This window comes from Ictidomys tridecemlineatus, chromosome 7 (genome assembly GCF_052094955.1).
Source record: "Ictidomys tridecemlineatus isolate mIctTri1 chromosome 7, mIctTri1.hap1, whole genome shotgun sequence".
In the NCBI taxonomy this organism is placed as follows: domain Eukaryota; kingdom Metazoa; phylum Chordata; class Mammalia; order Rodentia; family Sciuridae; genus Ictidomys; species Ictidomys tridecemlineatus.
The window spans coordinates 924,377-949,813 of NC_135483.1; the positions used below are offsets into that span (position 1 = coordinate 924,377).

Genomic DNA, 25,437 nt, shown 5'->3' on the forward strand with positions numbered 1-25,437 from the left:
CAAGACTAACCTAGATGAGGACTGGGTGGGCCTTAGGTGGGGCAGAGCTGACTGGCTGTCGCCCTTCCTCCTCAGTATGTGGACCTGCGGACACGCTACAGCGAGCTGACCACGCTTACTGGTCAGTACATCAAGTTTGTCAGTGAGACACTGCGGCGCATGGAGGAGGAGGAGGTATGGCTGGGGCTGTGTGGGCTGGGTGGGGAGGGCTCTCCTGCCCCTGTCCTGCCCCAGATTCAGCTCACAGAAACTGTCTGAGCCCACTTAGGGCAGCTGTCCTCACTCCCCTCCTGCCTGGTGCCCCCTTCCCCTAGCTCGGCTGCCCTCACCCAGGTCCCACCTTGGCCTGGCCTGTGCTGCTCTCCATGGTGGCTGGCGCCTCCCTTCTCCTTCACTGGCAGCTGTCCCCACCTGCATCTGTCGGCTCTCCCGTGCATTCTCCCTGGGCACTCTGCACTGGTTCCACTTGGCCCTTTGTTCTGGGAACAGTCAGGGGACATTAGGTCATGGGGGCTTGGGAGGTGCCTCTCAAGGTCCTTGTCTGAGCAGGGTGTTCACTGTCCAGTTCCTCCCCACCTCCCAGGTGACCCAGCTGTTGGGCCCGCCTGTGGCCCTACCTCCTCTTGGCTCGGGTCTGCTGGTTTGAGAATCCCTTTTGTTAACTGCCTCTGTCCGTACTACTGTCTTTACTCTGGCTGCCTCACCCTGACCACCTCACCCTGACCCACCCCACTGGGCTTTGTTGGGGAGCGGGGCCCTATGGTGGCAGCCAGACTCTGCCAGTGTCAGGTAGATCTCAGGCAGGACTGTGTGGTGGGTGCGGCTTGCAGGTTCTGCGAGCCTCCTGCTTTGCTCTTTCTCTCTCTCCCTGTCCGTCTGTCTCCGTCGCCTATCTGCGGGAAGAGGGGAGGACGCCTGGGCCTCCTTCCCCAGGCTGGTGAGCACGGTGGGGCTGGCTGCGCTCGCTGCCTGAGTGCCCTGGGCGGGTGCACGCTGTCTCCTTGGCTGGGCTGGGACCTCTGTCCTCCCTGATTCCCCCGCACCGCGCTGTCCAAGTGAACTGTGGTGGTATCGTGTCACGTGAGTGCCTGCACCCACCCCACGCTCACGCTGTCTCTGGTTCTCTTCCTCTCTCTGCTGTGGCCACAGAGGCTGGCCGAGCAACAGCGGGCAGAGGAGCGGGAGCGACTGGCTGAGGTGGAGGCCGCATTGGAGAAGCAGCGGCAGCTGGCTGAGGCGCATGCCCAGGCCAAGGCACAGGCGGAGCTGGAGGCACAAGAACTACAGCGGCGCATGCAGGAGGAGGTAGCACGGCGGGAGGAGGCTGCAGTGGATGCACAGCAGCAGAAGCGTAGTGTCCAAGAGGAGCTCCAGCATCTGCGGCAGAGCTCAGAGGCAGAGCTCCAGGCCAAGGCCAGGCAAGTGGAAGCAGCTGAACGCAGCCGACTGCGCATCGAGGAGGAGATCCGTGTAGTGCGCTTGCAGCTAGAGACGACTGAGCGCCAGCGCAGCGGGGCTGAGGATGAGCTGCAGGCCCTGCGTGCACGAGCAGAGGAGGCGGAAGCACAGAAGCGGCAGGCACAGGAGGAGGCTGAGCGCTTGCGGAGGCAGGTGCAGGATGAGAGCCAGCGTAAGCGGCAAGCAGAGGCAGAACTCGCCCTGCGCGTCAAGGCTGAGGCTGAGGCTGCTCGCGAGAAGCAGCGGGCCATGCAGGCTCTGGAGGAGCTGCGACTGCAGGCCGAAGAGGCAGAGAGGCAGCTGCGGCAGGCTGAGGCAGAGCGGGCACGCCAAGTACAGGTAGCTCTGGAGACAGCGCAGCGCAGCGCAGAGGTGGAGCTGCAGAGCAAGCGTGCTTCCTTCGCGGAGAAGACTGCACAGTTGGAGCGCACCCTGCAGGAGGAGCATGTGGCGGTGGCCCAGCTGCGGGAAGAGGCTGAACGGCGGGCACAGCAACAGGCTGAGGCCGAGCGGGCTCGTGAGGAAGCCGAACGGGAGCTGGAGCGCTGGCAGCTAAAAGCCAATGAGGCACTGCGACTGCGACTGCAGGCAGAGGAGGTGGCACAGCAGAAGAGCCTGGCCCAGGCCGAAGCTGAGAAGCAGAAAGAGGAAGCAGAGCGTGAGGCTCGGCGGCGTGGCAAGGCAGAGGAGCAGGCCGTGCGGCAGCGGGAGCTGGCAGAACAGGAGCTGGAGAAACAGCGACAGCTGGCAGAAGGTACCGCACAGCAGCGCCTGGCTGCAGAGCAGGAGCTGATCCGCTTGCGGGCTGAGACAGAGCAGGGGGAGCAGCAGCGGCAGCTGCTGGAGGAGGAACTGGCCCGGCTACAGCGAGAAGCAGCTGAGGCCAACCAGAAGCGCCAGGAGCTGGAGGCTGAGCTGGCCAAGGTGCGGGCAGAGATGGAGGTGCTACTGGCCAGCAAGGCTCGAGCGGAGGAGGAATCTCGTAACACCAGTGAGAAGTCCAAGCAGAGACTGGAGGCAGAGGCTGGCCGGTTCCGTGAGCTGGCCGAGGAGGCTGCTCGCCTGCGGGCCCTGGCCGAGGAGGCTAAGCGGCAGCGGCAGCTTGCCGAGGAGGATGCAGCACGCCAGCGGGCCGAGGCAGAGCGGGTGCTTGCTGAGAAGCTGGCCGCCATCAGCGAGGCCACGAGGCTCAAGACAGAGGCCGAGATAGCGCTCAAGGAGAAGGAAGCAGAGAATGAGCGCCTACGGAGGCTGGCTGAAGATGAGGCTTTCCAGCGGCGGCGGCTAGAGGAGCAGGCAGCGCAGCACAAGGCTGACATCGAGGAGCGCCTGGCTCAGCTGCGCAAGGCATCAGAGAGCGAGCTGGAGAGGCAGAAGGGGCTGGTGGAGGACACACTGCGCCAGAGGCGGCAGGTGGAAGAGGAGATTCTGGCGCTGAAGGTGAGCTTTGAGAAGGCAGCTGCTGGCAAGGCGGAGCTGGAGCTGGAGCTGGGGCGTATCCGTAGCAATGCAGAGGACACACTGCGCAGCAAGGAGCAGGCAGAGCTGGAGGCTGCTCGGCAGCGGCAGTTGGCAGCTGAGGAGGAGCAGCGGCGCCGTGAGGCTGAGGAGCGCGTACAGAAAAGCCTGGCGGCTGAGGAAGAGGCCACACGGCAGCGCAAAGCTGCACTGGAGGAAGTAGAACGGCTCAAGGCCAAGGTGGAAGAGGCCCGGCGCTTGAGGGAGCGAGCAGAACAGGAGTCGGCTCGGCAACTGCAGCTGGCCCAAGAGGCTGCCCAGAAGCGGCTGCAAGCAGAGGAGAAGGCCCATGCCTTTGTGGTGCAGCAGCGTGAGCAGGAGCTGCAGCAGACATTGCAGCAGGAGCAAAGTGTGCTGGAGCGACTGCGTGGCGAGGCAGAGGCTGCACGACGAGCCGCTGAGGAGGCTGAGGAGGCCCGGGAGCAGGCTGAGCGGGAGGCAGCGCAGTCCCGGCGGCAAGTAGAAGAGGCTGAGCGGCTCAAGCAGTCTGCAGAGGAGCAGGCGCAGGTCCGGGCTCAGGCACAGGCTGCTGCAGAGAAGCTGCGCAAGGAAGCCGAGCAGGAGGCAGCACGACGGGCACAGGCAGAACAGGCAGCCTTGCGCCAGAAGCAGGCGGCTGACGCAGAGATGGAGAAGCATAAGAAGTTTGCAGAGCAGACGCTGAGGCAGAAGGCCCAGGTGGAACAGGAGCTGACAACCCTGCGGCTACAGCTGGAGGAGACTGACCATCAAAAGAGCATCCTTGATGAGGAGCTGCAGCGGCTGAAGGCGGAGGTGACAGAGGCAGCCCGCCAGCGCAGCCAGGTGGAGGAGGAGCTCTTCTCTGTGCGCGTGCAGATGGAAGAGCTGGGGAAGCTCAAGGCTCGGATCGAGGCCGAGAACCGCGCACTCATCCTGCGTGACAAGGACAACACACAACGCTTCCTGGAAGAGGAGGCTGAGAAGATGAAGCAGGTGGCGGAAGAGGCTGCACGGCTGAGTGTGGCAGCCCAGGAGGCAGCACGCCTGCGGCAGCTGGCAGAAGAAGACTTGGCACAGCAGCGGGTCCTGGCAGAGAAAATGCTCAAGGAGAAGATGCAGGCTGTGCAGGAGGCCACACGGCTCAAGGCTGAGGCTGAGCTGCTGCAGCAACAGAAAGAGCTTGCTCAGGAGCAGGCTCGACGGCTGCAGGAGGACAAGGAGCAGATGGCTCAGCAGCTGGCACAGGAGACACAGGGTTTCCAGCGGACATTGGAGGCGGAGCGGCAGCGGCAGCTGGAGATGAGTGCAGAGGCTGAGCGCCTGAAGCTGCGCGTGGCTGAGATGAGCCGGGCCCAGGCCCGTGCCGAGGAGGATGCCCAGCGCTTTCGGAAGCAGGCTGAGGAGATTGGTGAGAAGCTGCACCTCACTGAGCTCGCCACACAGGAGAAGGTGACGCTGGTACAGACACTTGAGATCCAGAGGCAGCAGAGTGACCATGATGCTGAGCGCCTGCGGGAGGCCATCGCTGAGCTGGAGCGTGAGAAGGAGAAACTGAAGCAGGAGGCCAAGTTGCTGCAGCTCAAGTCCGAGGAGGTACCACCCTCCCTCCACAGATGGGCAGGCGGGGGGTGGGGTGTGTCCTTGGGAGGGTAAGGGTGCTCCCTGGGCCCCGCTGTCCCTGACTGCTGCCTCCCCGCTCCTTGCCTCTTGCAGATGAAGACAGTACAGCAAGAGCAGATGCTCCAGGAGACACAGGCCTTGCAGCAGAGCTTCCTGTCCGAGAAGGACAGCCTGCTGCAGCGGGAGCGCTTCATTGAGCAGGAAAAGGCTAAGCTAGAGCAGCTTTTCCAGGACGAGGTAGCGAAGGCACAGCAGCTCCGTGAGGAGCAGCAGCGGCAGCAGCAGCAGATGGAACAGGAGAAGCAGCAGCTGATGGCCAGCATGGAGGAGGCCCGGCGTCGGCAGCGTGAGGCAGAAGAAGGTGTACGTCGCAAGCAGGAGGAGCTGCAGCACCTGGAAGAGCAGCGGCAGAAGCAGGAGAAGCTGCTGGCTGAGGAGAACCAGAGGCTGCGTGAACGGCTGCAGCGCTTAGAGGAGGAGCATCGGGCAGCACTAGCACACTCTGAGGAGATTGCTGCCACGAAGGCCTTGCCCAATGGCCGGGACGCACCCGATGGCCCAACTGTGGAGGTGGAGCCTGAGCACAGCTTTGAGGGTTTGCGACAGAGAGTGCCAGCCCAGCGGCTGCAGGAGGCTGGCATCCTGAGCCCAGAGGAGCTGCAGCGGCTGGTGCAGGGCCACACCACGGTGGCTGAGCTTGCGCAGCGTCGGGATGTGCAACAATACCTGCAGGGCCGCAGCAGCATTGCCGGGCTGCTGCTGAAGCCCACCAATGAGAAGCTGAGTGTCTACACGGCCCTGCGGAGGCAGCTGCTAAGCCCTGGCACAGCTCTCATCCTGCTTGAGGCCCAGGCAGCCTCAGGCTTCTTGCTGGACCCTGTGCGCAATCGACGACTGACTGTGAATGAGGCCGTGAAGGAGGGTGTTGTGGGCCCTGAGCTGCACCACAAGTTGCTATCTGCTGAGCGGGCTGTCACTGGCTATAAAGACCCCTACACTGGAGAGCAGATCTCGCTCTTCCAGGCCATGAAGAAGGACCTCATCATCAGGGACCACGGCATCCGCCTGCTGGAGGCCCAGATCGCCACGGGTGGCATCATCGACCCCGTGCACAGCCACCGCGTGCCCGTGGAGGTGGCCTACCAGCGTGGCTACTTTGATGAGGAGATGAGCCGCGTGCTGGCGGACCCCAGTGACGACACCAAGGGCTTCTTCGACCCCAACACCCACGAGAACCTCACCTACCTGCAGCTGCTGGAGCGCTGTGTGGAGGACCCCGAGACAGGCCTGCGCCTCCTGCCACTCACAGATAAGGCTGCCAAGGGTGGTGAGCTGGTGTATACTGACTCTGAGGCCCGGGATGTCTTTGAGAAGGCCACTGTGTCTGCACCATTCGGCAAATTCCAGGGCAAGACGGTGACCATCTGGGAGATCATCAATTCAGAATACTTCACAGCGGAGCAGCGGCGTGACCTGCTGCGGCAGTTCCGCACAGGCCGCATCACAGTGGAGAAGATCATCAAGATTGTCATCACTGTCGTAGAGGAGCACGAGCAGAAGAGCCAGCTCTGCTTTGAGGGCCTGCGTGCCCTGGTGCCTGCTGCCGAACTGCTGGAAAGTGGGATCATCGACCATGACCTCTACCGTCAGCTGCAGCGGGGCGAGCGCTCTGTGAGAGAGGTGGCTGAGGCGGACTCTGTGCGGAGGGCCCTGCGGGGTGCCAATGTCATTGCAGGTGTGTGGCTGCAGGAGGCAGGACAGAAGCTGAGTATCTATGAGGCCCTGAAGAAAGACCTACTGCAGCCGGATGTGGCTGTGGCCCTGTTAGAGGCCCAGGCCGGCACTGGGCACATCATTGATCCTGCCACTAGTGCCCGGCTGACTGTGGATGAGGCAGTACGTGCTGGTCTGGTGGGCCCTGAGCTTCATGAGAAGCTGCTGTCGGCTGAGAAAGCTGTGACGGGCTACAGGGACCCCTATTCGGGGCAGATTGCCTCCTTGTTCCAGGCTCTGAAGAAAGGCCTCATCCCTCGGGAGCAAGGCCTGCGCCTGCTAGATGCCCAGCTGTCCACAGGTGGCATTGTGGACCCCAGCAAGAGCCACCGTGTGTCCCTGGATGTTGCATACACCCGGGGCCATCTGGACAAGGAGACCAGCAGGGCCCTGTTGGAACCCAGGGAGGATGCCAAGGTCTACCTTGATCCCAGCACACGGGAGCCAGTCACCTATGGTCAGCTCCAGCAGCGGTGCCGGCCTGACAAGCTGACTGGGCTGAGCCTGCTGCCACTCTCAGAGAAGGCTGCCCGGGCCCAGCAGGAGGAGGTCTACTCTGAGCTTCAGGCCCGTGAGACCTTGGAGAAGGCTACGGTTGAAGTCCCCATGGGCAGCTTCAAAGGCAGGACAGTGACGGTGTGGGAGCTCATCAGCTCTGAGTATTTCACAGAGGAGCAGCGGCAGGAGTTGCTGCGGCAGCTCCGTACTGGCAAGGTGACTGTGGAGAAGGTCATTAAGATCCTCATCACTATCATCGAGGAGGTAGAGACCAAGAGGCAGGAGCAACTGTCCTTCACTGGCCTCCGTGCCCCTGTGCCAGCCAGTGAGCTCTTGGCTGCCAGGATCCTCAGCAGTGCCCAGTTTGAGCAGCTCAAGGATGGCAGGACCTCTGTCAAGGATCTCTTGGAGGTGGGCTCCGTGCGGACGCTGCTACAGGGCAGTGGCTGCCTGGCTGGTATCTACCTGGAGGACTCCAAGGAGAAAGTGACCATCTACGAAGCCATGCGCCGGGGTTTGCTCAGACCCAGCACAGCCACGCTCCTGCTCGAGGCCCAAGCAGCCACTGGCTTTCTGGTGGACCCGGTGCGGAACCAGCGCCTGTATGTCCATGAGGCAGTGAAAGCAGGTGTTGTGGGCCCTGAGCTACATGAGAAGTTGCTGTCCGCTGAGAAGGCCGTCACCGGCTACAAGGACCCCTACTCGGGCACCACCATCTCGCTCTTCCAGGCCATGAAGAAGGGCCTGGTTCTCAGGGAGCATGCCATTCGTCTGCTGGAGGCCCAGATTGCTACTGGAGGCATCATCGACCCCGTGCACAGCCACCGCCTGCCCGTGGAGGTGGCCTACCAGCGCGGCTACTTCGATGAGGAGATGAGCCGCGTGCTGGCGGACCCCAGTGACGACACCAAGGGCTTCTTCGACCCCAACACCCACGAGAACCTCACCTACCTGCAGCTGCTGGAGCGCTGTGTGGAGGACCCCGAGACGGGCCTGCGCCTCCTGCCACTGAAAGGGGCAGAGAAGGCTGAAGTGGTGGAGACCACTCAGGTGTACACTGAGGAGGAGACCCGGAGGGCGTTCGAGGAGACACAGATTGACATCCCTGGTGGTGGCAGCCATGGTGGCTCCACCATGTCCCTGTGGGAGGTCATGCAGTCAGACCTGATCCCTGAGGATCAGCGGGCCCGGCTGATGGCTGACTTCCAGGCTGGCCGGGTGACCAAGGAGCGCATGATCATTATCATCATCGAGATCATCGAGAAGACTGAGATCATCCGGCAGCAGAACCTCACTTCCTATGACTATGTGCGCCGCCGCCTCACTGCCGAGGACCTGTATGAGGCCCGGATCATCTCGCTGGAGACCTACAACCTCCTCCGGGAGGGCACCAAGAGCCTCCGTGAAGCCCTGGAGGCAGAGTCTGCCTGGCGCTACCTCTATGGCATAGGCTCGGTGGCTGGCGTTTACCTGCCTGGCTCTAGGCAGACGCTGACCATCTACCAGGCCCTCAAGAAGGGGCTGCTAAGTGCCGAGGTGGCCCGCTTGCTGCTGGAGGCCCAGGCGGCCACCGGCTTCTTGCTGGACCCAGTGAAGGGTGAGCGGCTGACTGTGGATGAGGCTGTACGGAAGGGACTGGTGGGCCCCGAGCTGCATGACCGGCTGCTCTCGGCAGAGCGGGCAGTGACTGGCTACCGTGACCCTTACACCGAGCAGACCATCTCGCTCTTCCAGGCCATGAAGAAGGAGCTGATCCCTGCTGAGGAGGCCCTGCGGCTGCTGGATGCCCAGCTGGCTACAGGAGGTATTGTGGACCCCCGCCTGGGCTTCCATCTACCGTTGGAGGTAGCCTACCAGCGTGGCTACCTCAACAAGGACACCCACGACCAGCTGTCGGAGCCCAGCGAGGTGCGCAGCTACGTGGACCCCTCTACCGACGAGCGCCTCAGCTACACGCAACTGCTCAGGCGGTGTCGCCGTGACGAGAGCAGCGGCCAGATGCTCCTGCCACTCTCAGACGCCCGCAAACTGACCTTCCGTGGCCTACGCAAGCAGATCACCGTGGAGGAACTGGTGCGCTCACAGGTCATGGATGAAGCCACAGCACTGCAGCTGCAGGAGGGCCTCACCTCCATTGAGGAGGTCACCAAGAACCTGCAGAAGTTCCTTGAGGGCACCAGTTGCATTGCCGGAGTCTTCGTCGATGCCACCAAGGAGCGACTCTCTGTGTACCAGGCCATGAAGAAGGGCATCATCCGCCCTGGCACGGCCTTTGAGCTCCTGGAGGCGCAGGCGGCCACTGGCTACGTCATCGACCCCATCAAGGGGCTCAAGCTGACCGTGGAGGAAGCTGTGCGCATGGGCATCGTGGGCCCTGAGTTCAAGGACAAGCTGCTGTCGGCTGAGCGTGCCGTCACCGGCTACAAGGACCCTTACTCTGGGAAGCTCATCTCTCTCTTCCAAGCCATGAAGAAGGGCCTGATCCTGAAGGACCATGGCATCCGTTTGCTGGAGGCCCAGATCGCCACAGGTGGCATCATCGACCCTGAGGAGAGTCATCGGCTACCTGTGGAGGTGGCCTACAAGCGTGGCCTCTTTGATGAGGAGATGAATGAGATCCTGACTGACCCTTCGGATGATACCAAGGGCTTCTTCGACCCCAACACAGAGGAGAATCTCACCTACTTGCAGCTGATGGAACGCTGCATCACTGACCCCCAGACAGGCCTGTGCCTCCTGCCGCTGAAGGAGAAAAAGAGAGAGCGCAAGACGTCCTCCAAGTCCTCTGTGCGCAAGCGCCGCGTTGTGATCGTGGACCCTGAGACAGGCAAGGAGATGTCAGTGTATGAGGCCTACCGCAAGGGGCTCATTGACCACCAGACATACTTGGAGCTGTCTGAGCAGGAGTGTGAGTGGGAGGAGATCACTATTTCCTCCTCAGATGGAGTGGTCAAGTCCATGATCATTGACCGCCGCTCAGGCCGCCAGTATGACATCGATGATGCCATCACCAAGAACCTCATTGACCGGTCAGCACTGGACCAGTACCGTGCCGGCACACTCTCCATCACTGAGTTTGCGGACATGCTCTCAGGCAATGCCGGTGGCTTCCGCTCCCGCTCCTCCTCGGTGGGCTCATCTTCCTCCTACCCCATCAGCCCTGCAGTCTCCAGGACCCAGCTGGCCTCCTGGTCCGACCCCACTGAGGAGACAGGCCCAGTGGCTGGCATCCTGGACACAGAGACGCTGGAGAAGGTGTCCATCACAGAGGCCATGCACCGCAACCTAGTGGACAACATCACTGGGCAGCGGCTGCTGGAGGCCCAGGCCTGCACTGGAGGCATTATTGACCCCAGCACCGGGGAGCGCTTCCCTGTTACTGAGGCTGTCAACAAAGGCCTAGTAGACAAGATCATGGTGGACCGCATCAACCTCGCCCAAAAGGCCTTCTGTGGCTTTGAGGACCCCCGCACCAAGACCAAGATGTCAGCCGCCCAGGCCCTGAAGAAGGGCTGGTTGTACTACGAGGCAGGCCAGCGCTTCCTGGAGGTGCAGTACCTGACAGGTGGCCTGATTGAGCCCGACCTGCCGGGCCGAGTGCCTCTGGACGAGGCCCTGCAGCGGGGCACTGTGGACGCCCGCACGGCGCAGAAGCTGCGCGATGTCAGCGCGTACTCCAAGTACCTCACCTGCCCGAAGACCAAGCTCAAGATCTCCTACAAGGACGCGCTGGACCGCAGCATGGTGGAGGAGGGCACAGGGCTGCGGCTGCTGGAGGCTTCTGCCCAGTCCAGCAAGGGCTACTACAGCCCCTACAGTGTCAGCGGCTCTGGCTCCACTGCTGGCTCGCGGACCGGCTCGCGCACCGGCTCCCGGGCTGGCTCCCGCCGCGGCAGCTTCGATGCCACCGGTTCTGGTTTCTCCATGACCTTCTCTTCCTCCTCCTACTCCTCCTCGGGCTATGGCCGCCGCTATGCCTCGGGCCCCTCCACCTCCCTGGGGGGCCCTGAGTCTGCAGTGGCCTGACCCTCTGCCTGCATCCCACCCCCCTGCTCTGCATGTGGCCAGGCTCCCCGCCAAGGTGCTGGGGTCTTTCTTTAATGTTTAAAGGTGTCTTTTTCCCAAGTGGTGCCTAAAGTTTAACCAAAAAGACCAGACTAACACATTAATATATATTTGCTGTCTAGACAGACTGTAACTTGGGGTCTGGGGCCGGCCCAGCCCTGCTGACCACCTCACCCCGCTCGGATCTCCCCACTTCAACTTGCCACTCACAATAGCCAGGTGCCTTGGAGGGCCCAGAGCTGGGCCCCCAGCCCACCCCTCCTCCCAGAGGAGGTTTCTGTCTGGGTGAGACCCCCAGCCCTGTAAGCCAACCCCACTGGTGTGTACATCTGCTAGTCTTAGCTGCTGAGGGCAGCCGGGGTCAGTCTTGTCACTAGAGATTCTCTCAGGGCTTCTCCCCTGGGCCAGCACTTTCCTCCCAGCGTGTTTCCCAGACTGGCCTTCTTGCCTGGTGGATCTTGCTGGTGAGGAAAGGGTCCTGGGCCAGCCATCTCTTCAGCGTGCCCATAGAAGCCCTTTCCTCGTGGGAAGATGAGGGTCCAGTCTGCAGAGGCAGCATCCTTAGCTGGGCTCCAGCCTCCTGCCCAGCTCCTGAAGCTGCTGTCAGAGCTCTGCTTTGTAGCTCCCGCCCCACCCTGAGTCACTCCCAAGACCCTGGCCCGTGGCTTCAGCCTTCCAGCCTCAGCTCCCCTTGTAAGTGCCTTCTGTGTCCTCCCTCATACCCAGCCCTGAGGACCCCTGCCCAGGGTGTGAGACAGACATTCTGGCTGGGCGGGGCTGGGGCTCTGCAGATCTTCCCTCCACCATGGGCTGAGTGGTATCTTGAGCCCGTGGAACCCCTCCCTGGGTGCTGCCTGTCCACTCTGTTTCCAGGGAGCCCCCACCCTCCTTGGTCCGGGATGCAGACTGGCTCTATCTCCCCGGCACCTGGCCAGTGCCACCATCCTGTTTAGCCAGCCTCGGGCATGGGCAGCTCCCACCCCTGCCTCCACCCTCTGACTGAGCTTTGCATGTTCCACTAACCTGGGCTGGTGGCCGGTGGAGGTGCCAGGCAGAACACTAACCTGACCATGGGCAGGGCCCTTCAGCGTCTGCCCCTCAATAAAAGCAATTCCAACCTTCCTGTGGATTTTGCCTTGGTTTTTGGTGCTGGTCTCAGCCCTGTGTTGGGAATAGGGTAGATACTACCGCTCCAGGATCCAGGCTCTCATCTTAGCCGTATTTTGGCCACGATGGAGCTGTGGGACCTGTGAAGACACTGCTTGAGGCTAGATGTCCATGGGCAAGAAAACCCAGATGGTAGCTGGAGAGCAGTGTGGCCCTGAGCAGTGGGTCTGGTCTGACCCCACTGAGGAGAAAAGGCCCAGTGGCCAGCATCCTGGACACAGAGAAGGTGTCCATCACAGCGGGCAGGCACCGCAACCTGGTGGACAGCATCACCAGGCGGTGGCTGCTGGAGACCCAGAATAGGACCACAATGAGATGGGTTGGCTGAGACCTGCTGCTGGTCCAGACAGTGACCTGTCCGCCCGCCTACCCCTTCTGCTGGGCCTGGGTTGGCACTTGAGGTTCTTCTGGGGTGGGCTCTTAACACCTGTGTTGGTCAAAACATTTAAAGGTGATTTCCTCCCAAGGGGTGTCTAAAGTTTAACCCCAGAGACCAAACACATTGATAGATATTGCTATCCAGACACACTTTATTTTGAGGGACAGGGGAGCAGTGCGAACCCTGTGTAAGTTGGCCAAGGTCAGCTCTCCAGAGGAGGTGAGCCTCAGCAGCCACCACCAGCAGCTGCTGGAGGACCAAGAACTGCCAGCCTCCACTGCAGGCCGTGCCTCACCGCTCCTCAGGCCCAGGGCATCAAGTCCTGGACTTGAGATGCGCTAGGATTCAGACAGGTTACAGTTTCTGGGAAGACTTGAGAGAAGTGGGCGAGAGGGCACGCCTAGCCTGCTGCTACCCCTGCCCTGGGGCCACGACTGGTACCTCCCTCCTTGGTGTCCGTTGCAGGGAGATGCAGCCCTTGGCTCCTGATGGTCTTGAGTCCTGGTCACCGTGCACTTGTTGGGCTCTGCTCTCCCTGCTTACTGTTGATCAGGGTTGTCCTTCCAGATGGCAGCTCCCTGACCTGCCGGTTGGGTGGAACAGGAACTCTTGATGTGCTGTGGTGAGAAGAGCTGGGTCTGCTTGGGGAGAGGGCACAGGGTCATCAGCCCTAGGCCACTGTGCTGGGAGCTCTGTGTGGTTTGCATCTCCTGGCCAAGGCAGAGTCAGCAATCCGTATTTCAGCCTGCCCTTCAGGTGCTGGCTGCCCATTAGAGTTTGAGAACCACCTTTGCAAAGTCTCCTGCTGGCTGAGGAATGTGGTCCCACAAGCCGTCTGCTTACCTTCTTGTGGATCAGGTCCCCCCAGCTGCTCTGTGCACCCTACCGCGCACACCGTCTGCACGCAGGCACATTTCAATGCTGTCAGTGCGTGGCTATAGTTGCTGGGACCCACAACATTCACCTGGGGGCTCCCTTCAGCCAGTGGGTGTCCCGACTTTTCCCCTCTGAGGAGGATGCTTCCTGAGCCACACCAGCCCCCTCTGACTTAGGCCAGCTCCCCGAGATGGTGATTCAAGTGCCGTGGCTTCTATGGGGAGCACCACAGGAAGGGCGTGGGGGCTGGCAATGATGTGTGCTCCCCTGAGCCTCGCTGTAGCCTGACCCACAGCTCGCAGGAGCAGCGTTCCACCTCAGAGGCTGTCCAATCCAGGGACCGATCTGGGCTGATTCGTGCCACATCAGGCAGCCATTGGCTGCAGGCTGCCTCTGGAGACAGGCAACTGACCCCCGGGCATCTCTGGATGAGGCAACTCTTATCAGCCAAGGGCAGTGCTCTAGAAGAGGGTGCATGCTAGTGTCCAGCATCTGGGGATGGACACACTGAACCCCAGTGGAGTTGAGTGGATGGTCAGCAGCGCCTGCTTTCACAGTGAGAATTCCATGGGCATAGAGGTGTGATGGGGCTAGCCCAAGTATACTCCCTCCATACCCCTAGGTAGAACCTAATGGGTGTCCTCTCAGGTTCATACTGGAAGTCACAAAGAAGAGAAGGAAATCCTTGGGGTGCAAATTAAGCAGGGCTTCAGAGTGGGGCTGATGTTTCCCCCAAGGAAGCTGCTGATCCTGGAACCTAAAGCCCCGGATTCTAACAGATCCTCGGGAACAGCAAGTGAGGACTTGGACCTGGATAAGCCTCTGCTTGTGGTAACACTACAAAACGTAGACTCCTAACCACTGGCATATGGGGATAGAAAGTGTGCTGGATTCTCTCTGGGTCTGCTCCTTCAACCAGGCATTTATAATCTCAGGGGGACCAAGAGTTGTCATGGAAGCACACTCCTTAGAGGCCATTGGAGTCGGATGCCCACCACTGCCTGAAAATAAGGAGCTCATCTCTGGGGGCTTCTCCCTACATGGTCTGGAGAGCCCTAGGCAGAGAAATTAAGTCAACAAAGACCCAGATTGGTTTTTGGCCTAGTATCTGAGATGAGCCTCTATAATCTTATCTGGAGGACTTGCCCCCTGCCCAAACCTCACAGGATTCCAGAGGTAAAACTTGGGCTTTCAAATATGATCTCACAATCCAAAATTATAGGACACGTGGAAACAAGCAGAACTTGAAGGACTGGTGCTTTGGGTGCATTGGAAGTATTCAATAAAGAATGTATAGTGAGTATATGTGAAATAAAGAAAATTTAGAATGTGAGAAGTAAGATTTTGTCCAAAAGAACCAAGGTTCATAAAGGAATTTAATAGAACTTTAAGAAGCGAAACATACAATGGCAACATTCAAAAACTCAGTGGAAGCGAGGTGTGGTTGCACACACTTGTGATTCCCAGCTGGTCTGGAGGATTGCCATTCCCACGGCCAACCCGAGCAATTTAGCCAGACTTTGCTTAAACAATAGGTGGTCATAGTGAAAGAATTAGTGAATTGGAGGATAGATCTAAAGGAATTACTCAGAATTCACCCCAAGGAAAGAAGAGGGTGGAAAACGTGGGTAAGAGGCAGAGGTCATATGACAAAACAGTCTAACATCTAATTGAAGGTCCAGTGGAAGATCCTGGAGGAAAGATGGAGAGATTTGCTTTTAATAAATAATAGCTGGGGGCTGAGGCTGGGGCTCAGTGGTAGAGCACTCTTCTTCCATGTGTGAGGCCCTGAGTTCGATCCTCAGCACCACATAAATAAAATAAAAAGGTGTTATGTCCACCTACAACTAAAATAATAATAATTATTATTATTAATAATAATAATAATAAATAAATAAATAATAGCTGAGGCTGGATGCAATAGCGCATACCTGTAATCCCAATGGCTGAGGACGCTGAGGTAGAGGATTGTGAGTTCAATGCTAGCCTCAGCAAAAGCAAGCAACTCAGTGAGACCCTGGCTCTAAATAAAATACAAAATAGGACTGCGGATGTGGCTGCGTGGTTGAGTGCCCCTGAGTTCAATTCCTGGTTCTCAGCTCTACCGCTGAGCCACAACCCCAGCCCCATACATGAATGTTATTTTATTTTATTTTTTTAATGAGGGGGGGGGAGAGAGAGAGAGAGAATTTTTTAATATTTTTTATTTTATTTTTTTAGTTCTCGGCAGACACAACATCTCTGTATGTGGTGCTGAGGATCGAACCCAGGCCGCATGCATGCCAGGTGAGCGCACTACCGCTTGAGCCACATCCCCAGCTCCAATGAATGTTATTTTAAAACAAACTTTGATTATTTTCAGTACTGGGGATTAAAGATAGAGCCCGGCATACATGCTACGTATGCACTCTACCAATAAACCACATCCCTGACCGTAAAACAGACTTTTAACTTGAGGATCACTAAGAGTCTAAGAAACACCTCTCTCTAAAGAATAATAATGATGGGCTGGGGGTGTAGCTCAGTGGTAGAGCACTTGCCTAGCATGTGTGAGGCCCTGGGTTCAATCCTCAGACCACATAAAAAATAAATAATAAATAATAAATAAAGGTATTGTGTTTACCACTAAAACAAAACAAAATTAAAACAAAAAAGAATGTTTTTGTGTTTGTTTGTTTGTTTGTTTGTTTTTGGTGCTGGGGACAGAACCCCAGGCTTCAGGTATGGTAAGAATATGCTTTACCACTGAGTTACACGAGCCCCCAATCCAGATGTATTTTTTTTGTTATATGCCTATCTTAGTCTATTCTTGCTGCTATAAAAAAAATGCCACTGTCTCCATAATTTTTAAACAAGTATAAATTTATTTTTCACAGTTTTGGAGGCTGAGAAGTTCAAGGTTGAGATGCTGGCAGGTTCAGTGACTGGTGAGGACCTATTCTGTCCGTAGGGTCTTCTTGTGGCAGTATCCTCATGTGGCCGAGGGGCTGGGGCTGAGGACTGCTGTTTCCTCATGGGGAAGGCAAAAAGAGCCTGGCTGTTCTCCTTCAGCCTTCCCTAAGGTCCCTGACCCTGTTATGACCTCCTGAAGTCCCTGCCTCTAACACTGCTGCCTTGGGGAGTGACCCCGTCTCTGCAGAGGGACTCACGCAGCATTTAAGTCATTGTGTTTCATCAGGAACACAGATCAGAACCACAGCCAGACACCGCTCCACACCCAGGTAGTGTTGCTCCTTTAAAAAATGGTGGAATTCGACCTTCATTTCCGTTTGAAATGAAGCAACAGGAACCAAATTTACCCTGTGAAATGAAAGTGCCAGGTTTTGTGGGATATAGGCAGCGAAGGACAGTGACGGTGATGAGCCTGATGGTGGTCCAGCTCACTGCCCTGAGAGAGCGTCCATGCCTGGGCAGGGAAAGCAGCCTAGGCGGGGCGTCCTGCCAGACGCCCTGAGTTGGAAGAGAGCTGGGATCCCAGGGAGGATCCCAGGGAGGATCCCAGGGAGGATCCCAGGGAGGATCCCAGGGCAAGGCAGCCGGATTCACAGGCAGGAAGGAGGGCGGGAACTGCCCAGGGCAGGCAGCTGGGGGCCCAGCACTGTGTGGGGGAGAAATCCACCCAGGCTGAGGAAGGCACACGCAGAAGGATCAGAGGGACAGTCGTCCACGGGCCTCAGGCCAGATACCACCTGTCCCTGCCAGCCAGAACGGGAAGTCTCCTCAGTCACCGAGCACTCGGGTATCTTGCTCTGGTAGGTAGTGGGGGAAGTAACCCTGCCTAATAAAGCTTAGAAGCAAGACCAGACAAGGTCACATAGTTACTAAGTAGCTTACAAAGATCAGGAATGATTTACAGACAGCCAGGCATGTGGCACACACCTATAATCCCAGCTACACAGGAGGCTAAAGCAGGAGGATCATAGGTCTGAGGCCAGCCTCACCAATTTAGCAAGACCCTGTCTCAAAATTAAAAAAATATTACTATTATTTTTTTTAAGGGCTGGGGGTATAGGTCAGTGATGGAGCATTTGCTCTGGGATTTATCATCAGCACTGAAAAAAAGCACTAAAAAAATTTAGGAGATATTGTCTCAAAATAAGAAATAGAAAGGGCTGGGGATGTAACTCAGTGGTAACCCCCCCTCCTGCTTGGGCTCAGTCCCCATTGACAAAAACAAAACAAAACAAAAACCTCTGTCTATAGATGCATGGTTGACATCTGGGCCCTTTGTTCTGTTCCGTTGATCTGGGTGTCTATTTTTATGTCAGTACAATGCTGTTTTGATCACTGCAGCTTTGTGACATATTTTAAGGTCAGTGTCATGCCTCCTGCTTTGTCTTTTTGCTCACGATTGCTCTGGCTATTAATATTGGACAATGAGGGCTGGGGCTATAGCTCAGTGGTAGGGCGCTTGCCTCGCACATGTGAGGCTCTCGGTTCGATCCTCAGCACCACCTAAAAATTACTAAATAAATAAATATACTGTGTCCATCTACAACTAAAAACATATTTTAAAAAATATCAGACAATGAGATTTTAGCATAAAGACTATTACCTGGGATAAAGTGCATTACTTCATAATTGTAAAGCAGTCAATTCACCAAGACTAAGTATTTACACCCCTAAAACAGTGCTTCAAAATGCAGAAGTCAAAAAGTAATAGACTCAATAAGAAAGAAAACGACAGAGTCGATTTCAACACCCTTCCTTCAGTACAGATGGAACAGATAGACACACAGTCAGTCAGAACAGTCTTGAACAGTTTTGCTGCAGTCTTGTTCTTCACATGTAGAACAGTCCACCAGGGACAGCAGGGGTGGACTGTCGGGTCCTCCAGAACACAGCTAAGCTGGACCACATGCCAGACCAGAAGTCTCAGGAACTTTAAGATCCAGGTGGTTAGAGCAGGTTGTCTGACACAGTGGAATCAAATTAAAAACTAATACTTTTTAAAAAAAATCTGGAAAATCCTCAAATATTTGGAAACCATATAGAATGCTTCTAAATAATTCATGTGTCAAGAAACAAACAAACAAACAAACAAAAAGAAATGAAGAGCATTTCAAACTGAATGAAAATAAGACCACGGGGCCGGGGCTGTGGCTCAGTGGCAGAGCGCTTGCCTAGAATGGGCGAGGCCTGGCCCCATCCTCAGCACCACATAAAGATAAATAAAGTCATCAGAATATTTTTTAAAAAAAAAAGAAAAGAAAACCACAATCTACAAAGTTAGGTAACTAAGGCAGTGCTTAGAGAGACTTTGACACCTGCAAAATGAAGGGAGAAAAACTTGAAGAACAGTCTTGGCCTCCATCTTAAGAAACTGAAAAAAGAGGAGGAAGTGAAATTCCAAAGAAACACCAGGATCACAGAAGGAACCTGAAACAGGAAGCAGAAACCAATGGGAAAGTCAGGCGACACAAAGGAGACAAGATGGGTAACTCTGACCAACTCGTCACAAAAAAATAAAGAGCATTGGGAATGAGAGTGGTAACATTGCTATGTATTCCTCAGGTATTGAAAGATAGAAAAGGAATATTAAAAACGACTTTTGTGATGGGTGCAGTGGCACATGTCTGTAATCCCAGTGGCTCCGGAGGCTGAGGCAGGAGGATCATGAATTCAAAGCAGGCCTTAGCAAAGTGAGGCACTAAGCAACTCAGTGAAACCCTGTCTCTAAATAAAATACAAAATAGGAGGGGGCTGGGGATGTGGCTCAGTGGTTGAGCGCCCCTGAGTTCAATTCTGGTAGCACCCCCACCCCCAAAAAAACCCCACTAAGAACAACTTTTGTGCCAATAAATTTAATAACCTAGGTATCAGGGTCAGATTCTGGAAAGACCACCCAAGGGGAAACAGATAACCTGAATTGCTGTGTCTATCAAAGTTGAATATGTAGTTTAAAACCTTTCCCCCCCACACACAAAACATGATGCAGAGGGCCTGGGCTGTGGCTCAGTGGTAGAGCGCTTGCCTGGCATGCATGAGGCACTGGGTTCCATCCTCAGCACCACATAAAAATAAACAAATGAAATAAAGGTATTCTGTCCATCTACAACTAGAAAAAAAATTAGACATAGCAAGATATAATGCAGGCCCAGACGGTTTCTCTGGCAAATTCTTCCAAATATTGAGGAAAAAAATAATGTCAGTACTATACAAAACTCCAGGAAATTGAAGCGGAGAGCTCTTCCTGACCAGATAAAAGGGCATCTGTGAGAAACCTATAGCTAACTTCATGTTTAATGGTACAAGACCAAACGCTTCCCCCAAGATCAGAGAAAACAGCATTGTAGCGGACGTTCTAGCCAGTGGCAAAAAATAAGAATAAATAAGGAATAAAAGGTATCTGTTTTGAAAAGGAAGGAGTAAAGCTGTCTTAATTTCACCAATGACATGATTGTCTACATAGAAAATCTGCTAGTCTCTATAAAATAGCTAGTAGAACTATTAAGTTCAGCAAGTTTTGTGGGAGTTAAAATCAAAATATAAAAATCAATTATATTTCGGGGCTGGGGATGTGGCTCGGGCGGTAGCACGCTCGCCTGGCATGCGTGTGGCCTGGGTTCGATCCTCAGCACCACAGACCAACAAAGATGTTGTGTCTGCCGAGAACTAAAAAGAAATAAATATTAAAAATTCTCTCTCTCTCTCTCTCTCCTCTCTCACTCTCTCTTTAAAAAAAAAAAAAAGAAAAGAAAAGAAAAAAAATCAATTATATTTCCATATTCTCAGGATGAGAGGTCAGAAACAAATTTAAACCATCACTTAAAATAGCATCAAGAATAAAAAGTACTTAATAATTCTGATAAAAGACGTGCAAGACCCCGGCACTGAAGACTAAACAGTACGTAGGAGAAAGGGGACGCTGCGTCCATGGGGGGAGCTCCTCACGGGCTGGAGACCCTGCGTTGTTGAGGTACAGTCTCCAAGTTGAACTGTGGCTCCAGGGCAGTACTACGAAGATCGCAGCAGGTCTTTCTTCTTTAGTGGGGGGTGTAGAAATTGATAAGCTGATTTTTAAATCAACATGAAATGCAAAGGACCAAGAACAGCCAAAACAACCTGGAAGAAGAGAATGAATTTCGGACCTTCCCCCGTGACTTGGAGACTTACCATGAATCTATAGTAATCAACAGAGAGAAGAAGGTCTACAGAACCCAGAGACACCCAGGCACCCATTGCCACTGATTTTAAATAAAGGGACAGAGGTAATTTAGTGAAGTGAGAATGATCTTTCCAACAAACAGTGCTGGGACACTGGGAATCTGTTGTGGTTTGGATCTTAACATCCCCAGAGCTCAGGTGCTGCAGGCTCGGTCCTAGCTGGGAGGTGCGGAACTCTGGGGGAGGGGCCTGGCAGGAGGAAGTGGATCAGGGGGCCATGCCCTGGAAGCATGCCACTCGCCCCTTCCCCTCACCCCGTCTGCCTCCTGGCTGCCACACGCACTCCTGGCCGTGACGGCCTGCCTTGTCACAGGCCCACAGCCACGGGCCCACAGACACCATGGGCCAAAATCAATCATTCCTCCTTTCAGAGGATTTTCCCAGAGTGAGGGAACACCAGCACAACATCTCCACGCAAACAGGGAACCTCCCGTCACACGCAACGCCATCTCAGAATGTCACAACCAGAACGCACACCTAGGAAGCACTTGGAGGACATAGAAAAATGCTTGTTTCTTCCTTTAGGCAAAGATTTCTGAGATACAGCACTGAAAGTGTTGTTCATGGAGGAAAATACTGATGAATTTATGCTCTTTAAAAGTACTCTGTGAAGCCAAGTGTGGTGGCGCACACCTGTGACCCTAGCCACTGGGGAGCTTGAGGCAGGAGGATCACAAGTCCGAGTCCAGCTGGGCAACTTGATGAGACCCTGCTTCAAGGTGAAATATCAAAAAGGGATGGGGGCGCGGCTCAGTGGGAGACGCTTGCCTAGCACGCAAGGCCTTGAGAGGAAAATAAATAAACAAATAATTTTAAAAGTATACTGTTAAGAAAATAAAAAGGTAAACTACAGACTGGGGAAAATACTAAAAAACCACATAACAGATAAATTAATTGTATCAAAAACATACAAAGAAGTTGCCCTGCTGACACCGATCTCCTTTCCTTTCCAGCCAGACCCCATCGTTTTTATTTATATCGACTCTCTTTTTGCCCCCACCCACCCTCATGTGGTTTTGTGGGATTCTTGGATCTTGGCTTTGGTGACTTAGAACCTAATTAATCTCATACTTTAATCACTTCACCCACAAAATTGTGAAGAACATGTACCCCTGATTTTAAATCGCTTTGAATTTTAAACCGTTTTAGACACAGGGCCCAAGAGCCCCATGCCGAGGACCTCAAGTCGGGGGGCCGTCCTGGAGGGCAGAGCGGCCTGCTCCCCGCCCAGGGCCTGGGACAAAAGCAGATTCCAAATGCATTTGGCTGTTTTGACAAAGACTCTTTAAACACTTAATATTCTTCTCTGCCTTCTAAATGGTCTTCAGAAAGAGGAGTGTGGGTAAAAATCACCAAGTGAGGAATTACTTGGAACAGATTTTTTAAATAGACTTTTTAAACAATTTTGATTTTTATTGTTTTATTGCTGCATTATAATCACAGAGAATGGAGGGATTCATAGTGACATACCCAGACATGCATAGGACAATCTGGTCACTCTCGGGCCCCAACACCTCCCCCTGCCTCCTCCCACTTTGCCCTGCTTCTCTCCCTGTTGTTATTTTTTTAGATGAGTGAATGAATCCCACTCTTATGTGTGATTCATTGTGAAAACACCATATCACTCAGCTGCTCCGCTCCTTGGTATTTATCTAAGAAGACTATTTTAAAGGGCAGGGAGTAGAATCGCCCCTCTCATTCTAACCAGAAGTAATGGTTGCCTGTATTTACACCTGATGGAGAAATCATTAAAGAAGAATAGGTAATTGAAGGTATCAGAAATGCTCTCCAGTTCTTAGCCTGGAGCTAAGTTTTAGCAATTGGAGATTGAACCCAGGGGTGCTTAACTACTAAGCCACATCCCCAGCCCTTTCTATCTTTTATTTTGAGACAAGGTCTTACTCAGCTGCTTAGGGCCTTGTTGCGGAGGCTGGCTTTGAATTCCTGCCTCAGCCTCCTGAGCTGCTGGGATTACAGGTGTGCACCACTGTGCCCGGATGACTTTTTTTTTTTTTTAAAGAAAGTGGGAAGTGGGTAAGATAAGTGAACTTCAGAAAATCTCACGCTATTCCTGAGGAGAATACCAAGAAAATGTGTACTGTCCATGGCTAACTACAACACAGGTCATTTCATATTTGTCTGGAGTGTCTTTTTGTAAGATAAGAATAAACAATAAGGAATTACTGAAAAAATTAACTTAAAAACAACCCCTAGGGTCCCAGTGTTTTCACAAATAGTTCTCTCCCCTGAGGAGATCTTACAAACACGCACAAGATGTGCCCGCACCCGCCACATTCTTGGACACGGGGTAATTGGATCAAGCCCACAAGCCGCAGTGACTTCCAACAGAGGAGCTATTCACACACGGGAACAGGCAGAAGTCAAGGTGAAAAGACGGACGGAATTCAAATATCAGATCGCAGGCATCAGACTCCTGGACAGAGGGGTCTGACCAGACCTGGCAAGGCCGGTGTGTTTTCCACCTGGGGAGGTTTGGATCCTCCCAGGACTTTGTTAATAATCATGTTAAAATGTGAGAGTAACCTTTAAAAGAACGGAAATACAGCATGTCCACCCTGGCGGGACGCGGGCTGGCTGAGGACAGTGTAACAAAGGGGTCATTTACAGAGTCCTGACCTGCCAGCGCTGGAAATCACCATATCACGAGGATCCTGCCTGAAACCACCATCCCGCTAGGAAGGGTTCCGCTTCTCTCCTGGGTGCTCAGGGCATTTTATCTGCATTTGTTCGATTCTGTAACGGTCCCAGGTGACAAGTTAATATCACAAATTTTATCCAAACAGTGGACTCTGGTCAGGAAGTGGGCGGTGCCTAGAAGCCCCAGTGCGGAGGCTCACAGCTGGGGGCAGGGTTGTCCCAGGCCTGGGCCAGGCAGGCAGCTCTTCAGTGCTAGGAGCCAAGGAGTCAGACACAGCCTTTGCCTCCAGAGCCATGTCTGGCAGTCCCCTGAGTGACGCTGGGCCCAGCGGGCCGCGGAGGCCTGCTAAGTTGTACCTGCTGCAGCAGGAGGTTTCCTGTGCCAAGTTCATCTCAGGAGGGGAGCCCCACCCCCATGGCTGGCCTGGTGGCTCACTGCAGCCTGAGTCCCTACGGGTCCCCAGGTCCTTCCTCCCCAGCAGCACAGTGGCTCCTCCTTTTCCTCCCTAGGCCTTGGCAGAGTCCTCCCACAGCCCCACAGCCCCGGGGGAACTATGTTCCAACAACCAGCGAGACCCATGGGTGGAGACCAATGGGTGGGTCATGCAGGTGTGGGGGATTCTGGTCTCAGGGAAGGGGCTGTCAGCTTGTCCCTGGAGAAGACGTACCTCTAAAGAAGGTCCACAGAGTTCCTAGAGAGAAGGAGGGACTCGACTCAGGACCAGAGTGTTCTTGGCAGATGTGGTGGAAAAGCACGCAGCAGGCAGAGGCACAGACAGAGGCTCATTTAGGAAAGTAGACACCTATTCAAGGGAGAATGAGGGCCATCTCAAGACACACCTTTGGGCCTGGCACACTGGTGCACACCTGTAATCCCAGCAGCTCAGGAGGCTGAGGCCAGAGGATCAAGCTGCTGAGGCCAGAGGATCACAAGTTCAAAGCCAGCCTCAGCAACTTAATGAAGCCCTAAGCCACTTAGTGAGACCCTGTCTCTAAATTTAAATAAATAAATAAACAAACAAAATGGGCTAGAGAAGTGGCTCAGTGACTAAGCACCTCTGGGTCCAATCCCTGGTACCAAAACTTCAAAACTAAAACAAACAAACTAAAACAAGACATCCTCAGGCCATGTCCAGAGGGACAGACAGCAGGGGGGGGGGGGGCAAGACGGGTGGAGCCAGGGTGAGGCTCCGAGGTTTCCTCCAGTTTTCCTGAGCCCTCGCATTGCCCCCAGAGGCAGACCCAGCCAAGCCCCAGGGGTCACCTGCTCAGGTGCCCTCTGCTTCCGGTGATGAGTGGGCACTTTCGGACTCAGTGCCTGCCTTGATTCCCAAGGGCCCGTCTCCAGCTCACGAGCCCCCTGAGGGCCTGTGGGCTGCAGGCCCAGGCACCCCTGTTCTGGGAGCAGGTGGCCTAGAGGCAGCCTTCCGTGCTCCAAGGAGCAGCGGGAAGCCCCAGCCCAGGCCTGAACTGCAGGTACCTGGAAGGAAGAGCCCATCACTGCGCGCGGCTTCTTGCTCCGGTTCTCTGGGAATAGGAGGCACATTGAAATCCTGTTTGGAAGACGGGACAGTCTGAGTGTTCTCCACCCAGCTGCTTCAACTCATCAGTAAAAGACAAAACCAAAACTCCAGCTGCTAATAGTTGGTAGATTCTGAAAATCAATTTAAAATTTTAAATCAACGAATAAATAAAAAGAATGAAGCATTTATCCTGCTTTCCCTGTACACCCTGGGCCTCTGGTAACCAGGGGTGGGACAGGGACAGTTCTCTTCACAGGAAGGAACAGAGTGGGAGGGTCAGGTGTGCTGCAGACACAGCCAGAGGCTGCCCTGACACGGCTCTGACCGACACCCTACAGGCTGATTCCACAGCTCTGTTCTCACATTCCAGAAGCTTCGGGGCAGTCAGACCCCTACCCCAGGCCAGCATGGTCCCCAGTATGAGGGATGCTCCATGGAAGGGACAGAGCTGCCAAAAGATTGGTGGTGGGTGTAGAGGACACCCCCTCCCCATCCGAGAGGAAGCGTCCACAGTCCCCCTGGGCAGGGCTTCTCTCTGATTGGAAGGGACTGGGCTGTGGGCTGCTGGAGATGCCGGTTGGCCAGGGTCGCTGGTCATGTTCCTGCTGCCCCTCATCCCCAGATCCCCATAAGAGCTGAGACTCTGCCCCTCCCTGACTGGGGTGCACCAGCCATGGGCCAGCCTGACCAGAGCGCCCTGGTGAGGCCTGTCCGTCCTCTCCTGCCTTGGAGACTGGCTCAGAGCCAGGCTGGGGACAGCGACCAGGCACTGGC

At 55.1% G+C, this 25,437-nt stretch overlaps 1 protein-coding gene and 1 long non-coding RNA gene across 28 annotated transcripts in view; one reads left to right on the forward strand and one right to left on the reverse strand.

Moving 5' to 3' along the window:
* Plec (plectin) overlaps positions 1–12,014 on the forward strand; it is a 57,569-nt gene extending 45,555 nt beyond the window's left edge. For 26 of the 27 annotated variants that reach the window (XM_021723465.3, XM_021723468.3, XM_040293504.2 and 23 more), the window contains 3 exons: positions 76–174; positions 1,150–4,530; positions 4,651–12,014. In XM_021723465.3, the coding sequence (XP_021579140.2) occupies positions 76–174; positions 1,150–4,530; positions 4,651–10,854 (9,684 nt within the window). In that variant the 3' untranslated portion in view covers positions 10,855–12,014. The remainder of the gene's footprint in view (positions 1–75; positions 175–1,149; positions 4,531–4,650) is intronic. The other variant, XM_078016498.1, reaches the window with a different exon arrangement.
* Positions 12,015–12,572: 558 nt separating this feature from the next.
* Positions 12,573–23,623, reverse strand: LOC144365367 (uncharacterized). Its single transcript, XR_013423697.1, has 2 exons — positions 23,120–23,623; positions 12,573–13,056 (listed from the first exon to the last, which is right to left on the reverse strand). It is a non-coding gene; the product is annotated as an uncharacterized LOC144365367 (long non-coding RNA).
* Between the last annotated feature and the right edge of the window lie 1,814 nt (positions 23,624–25,437).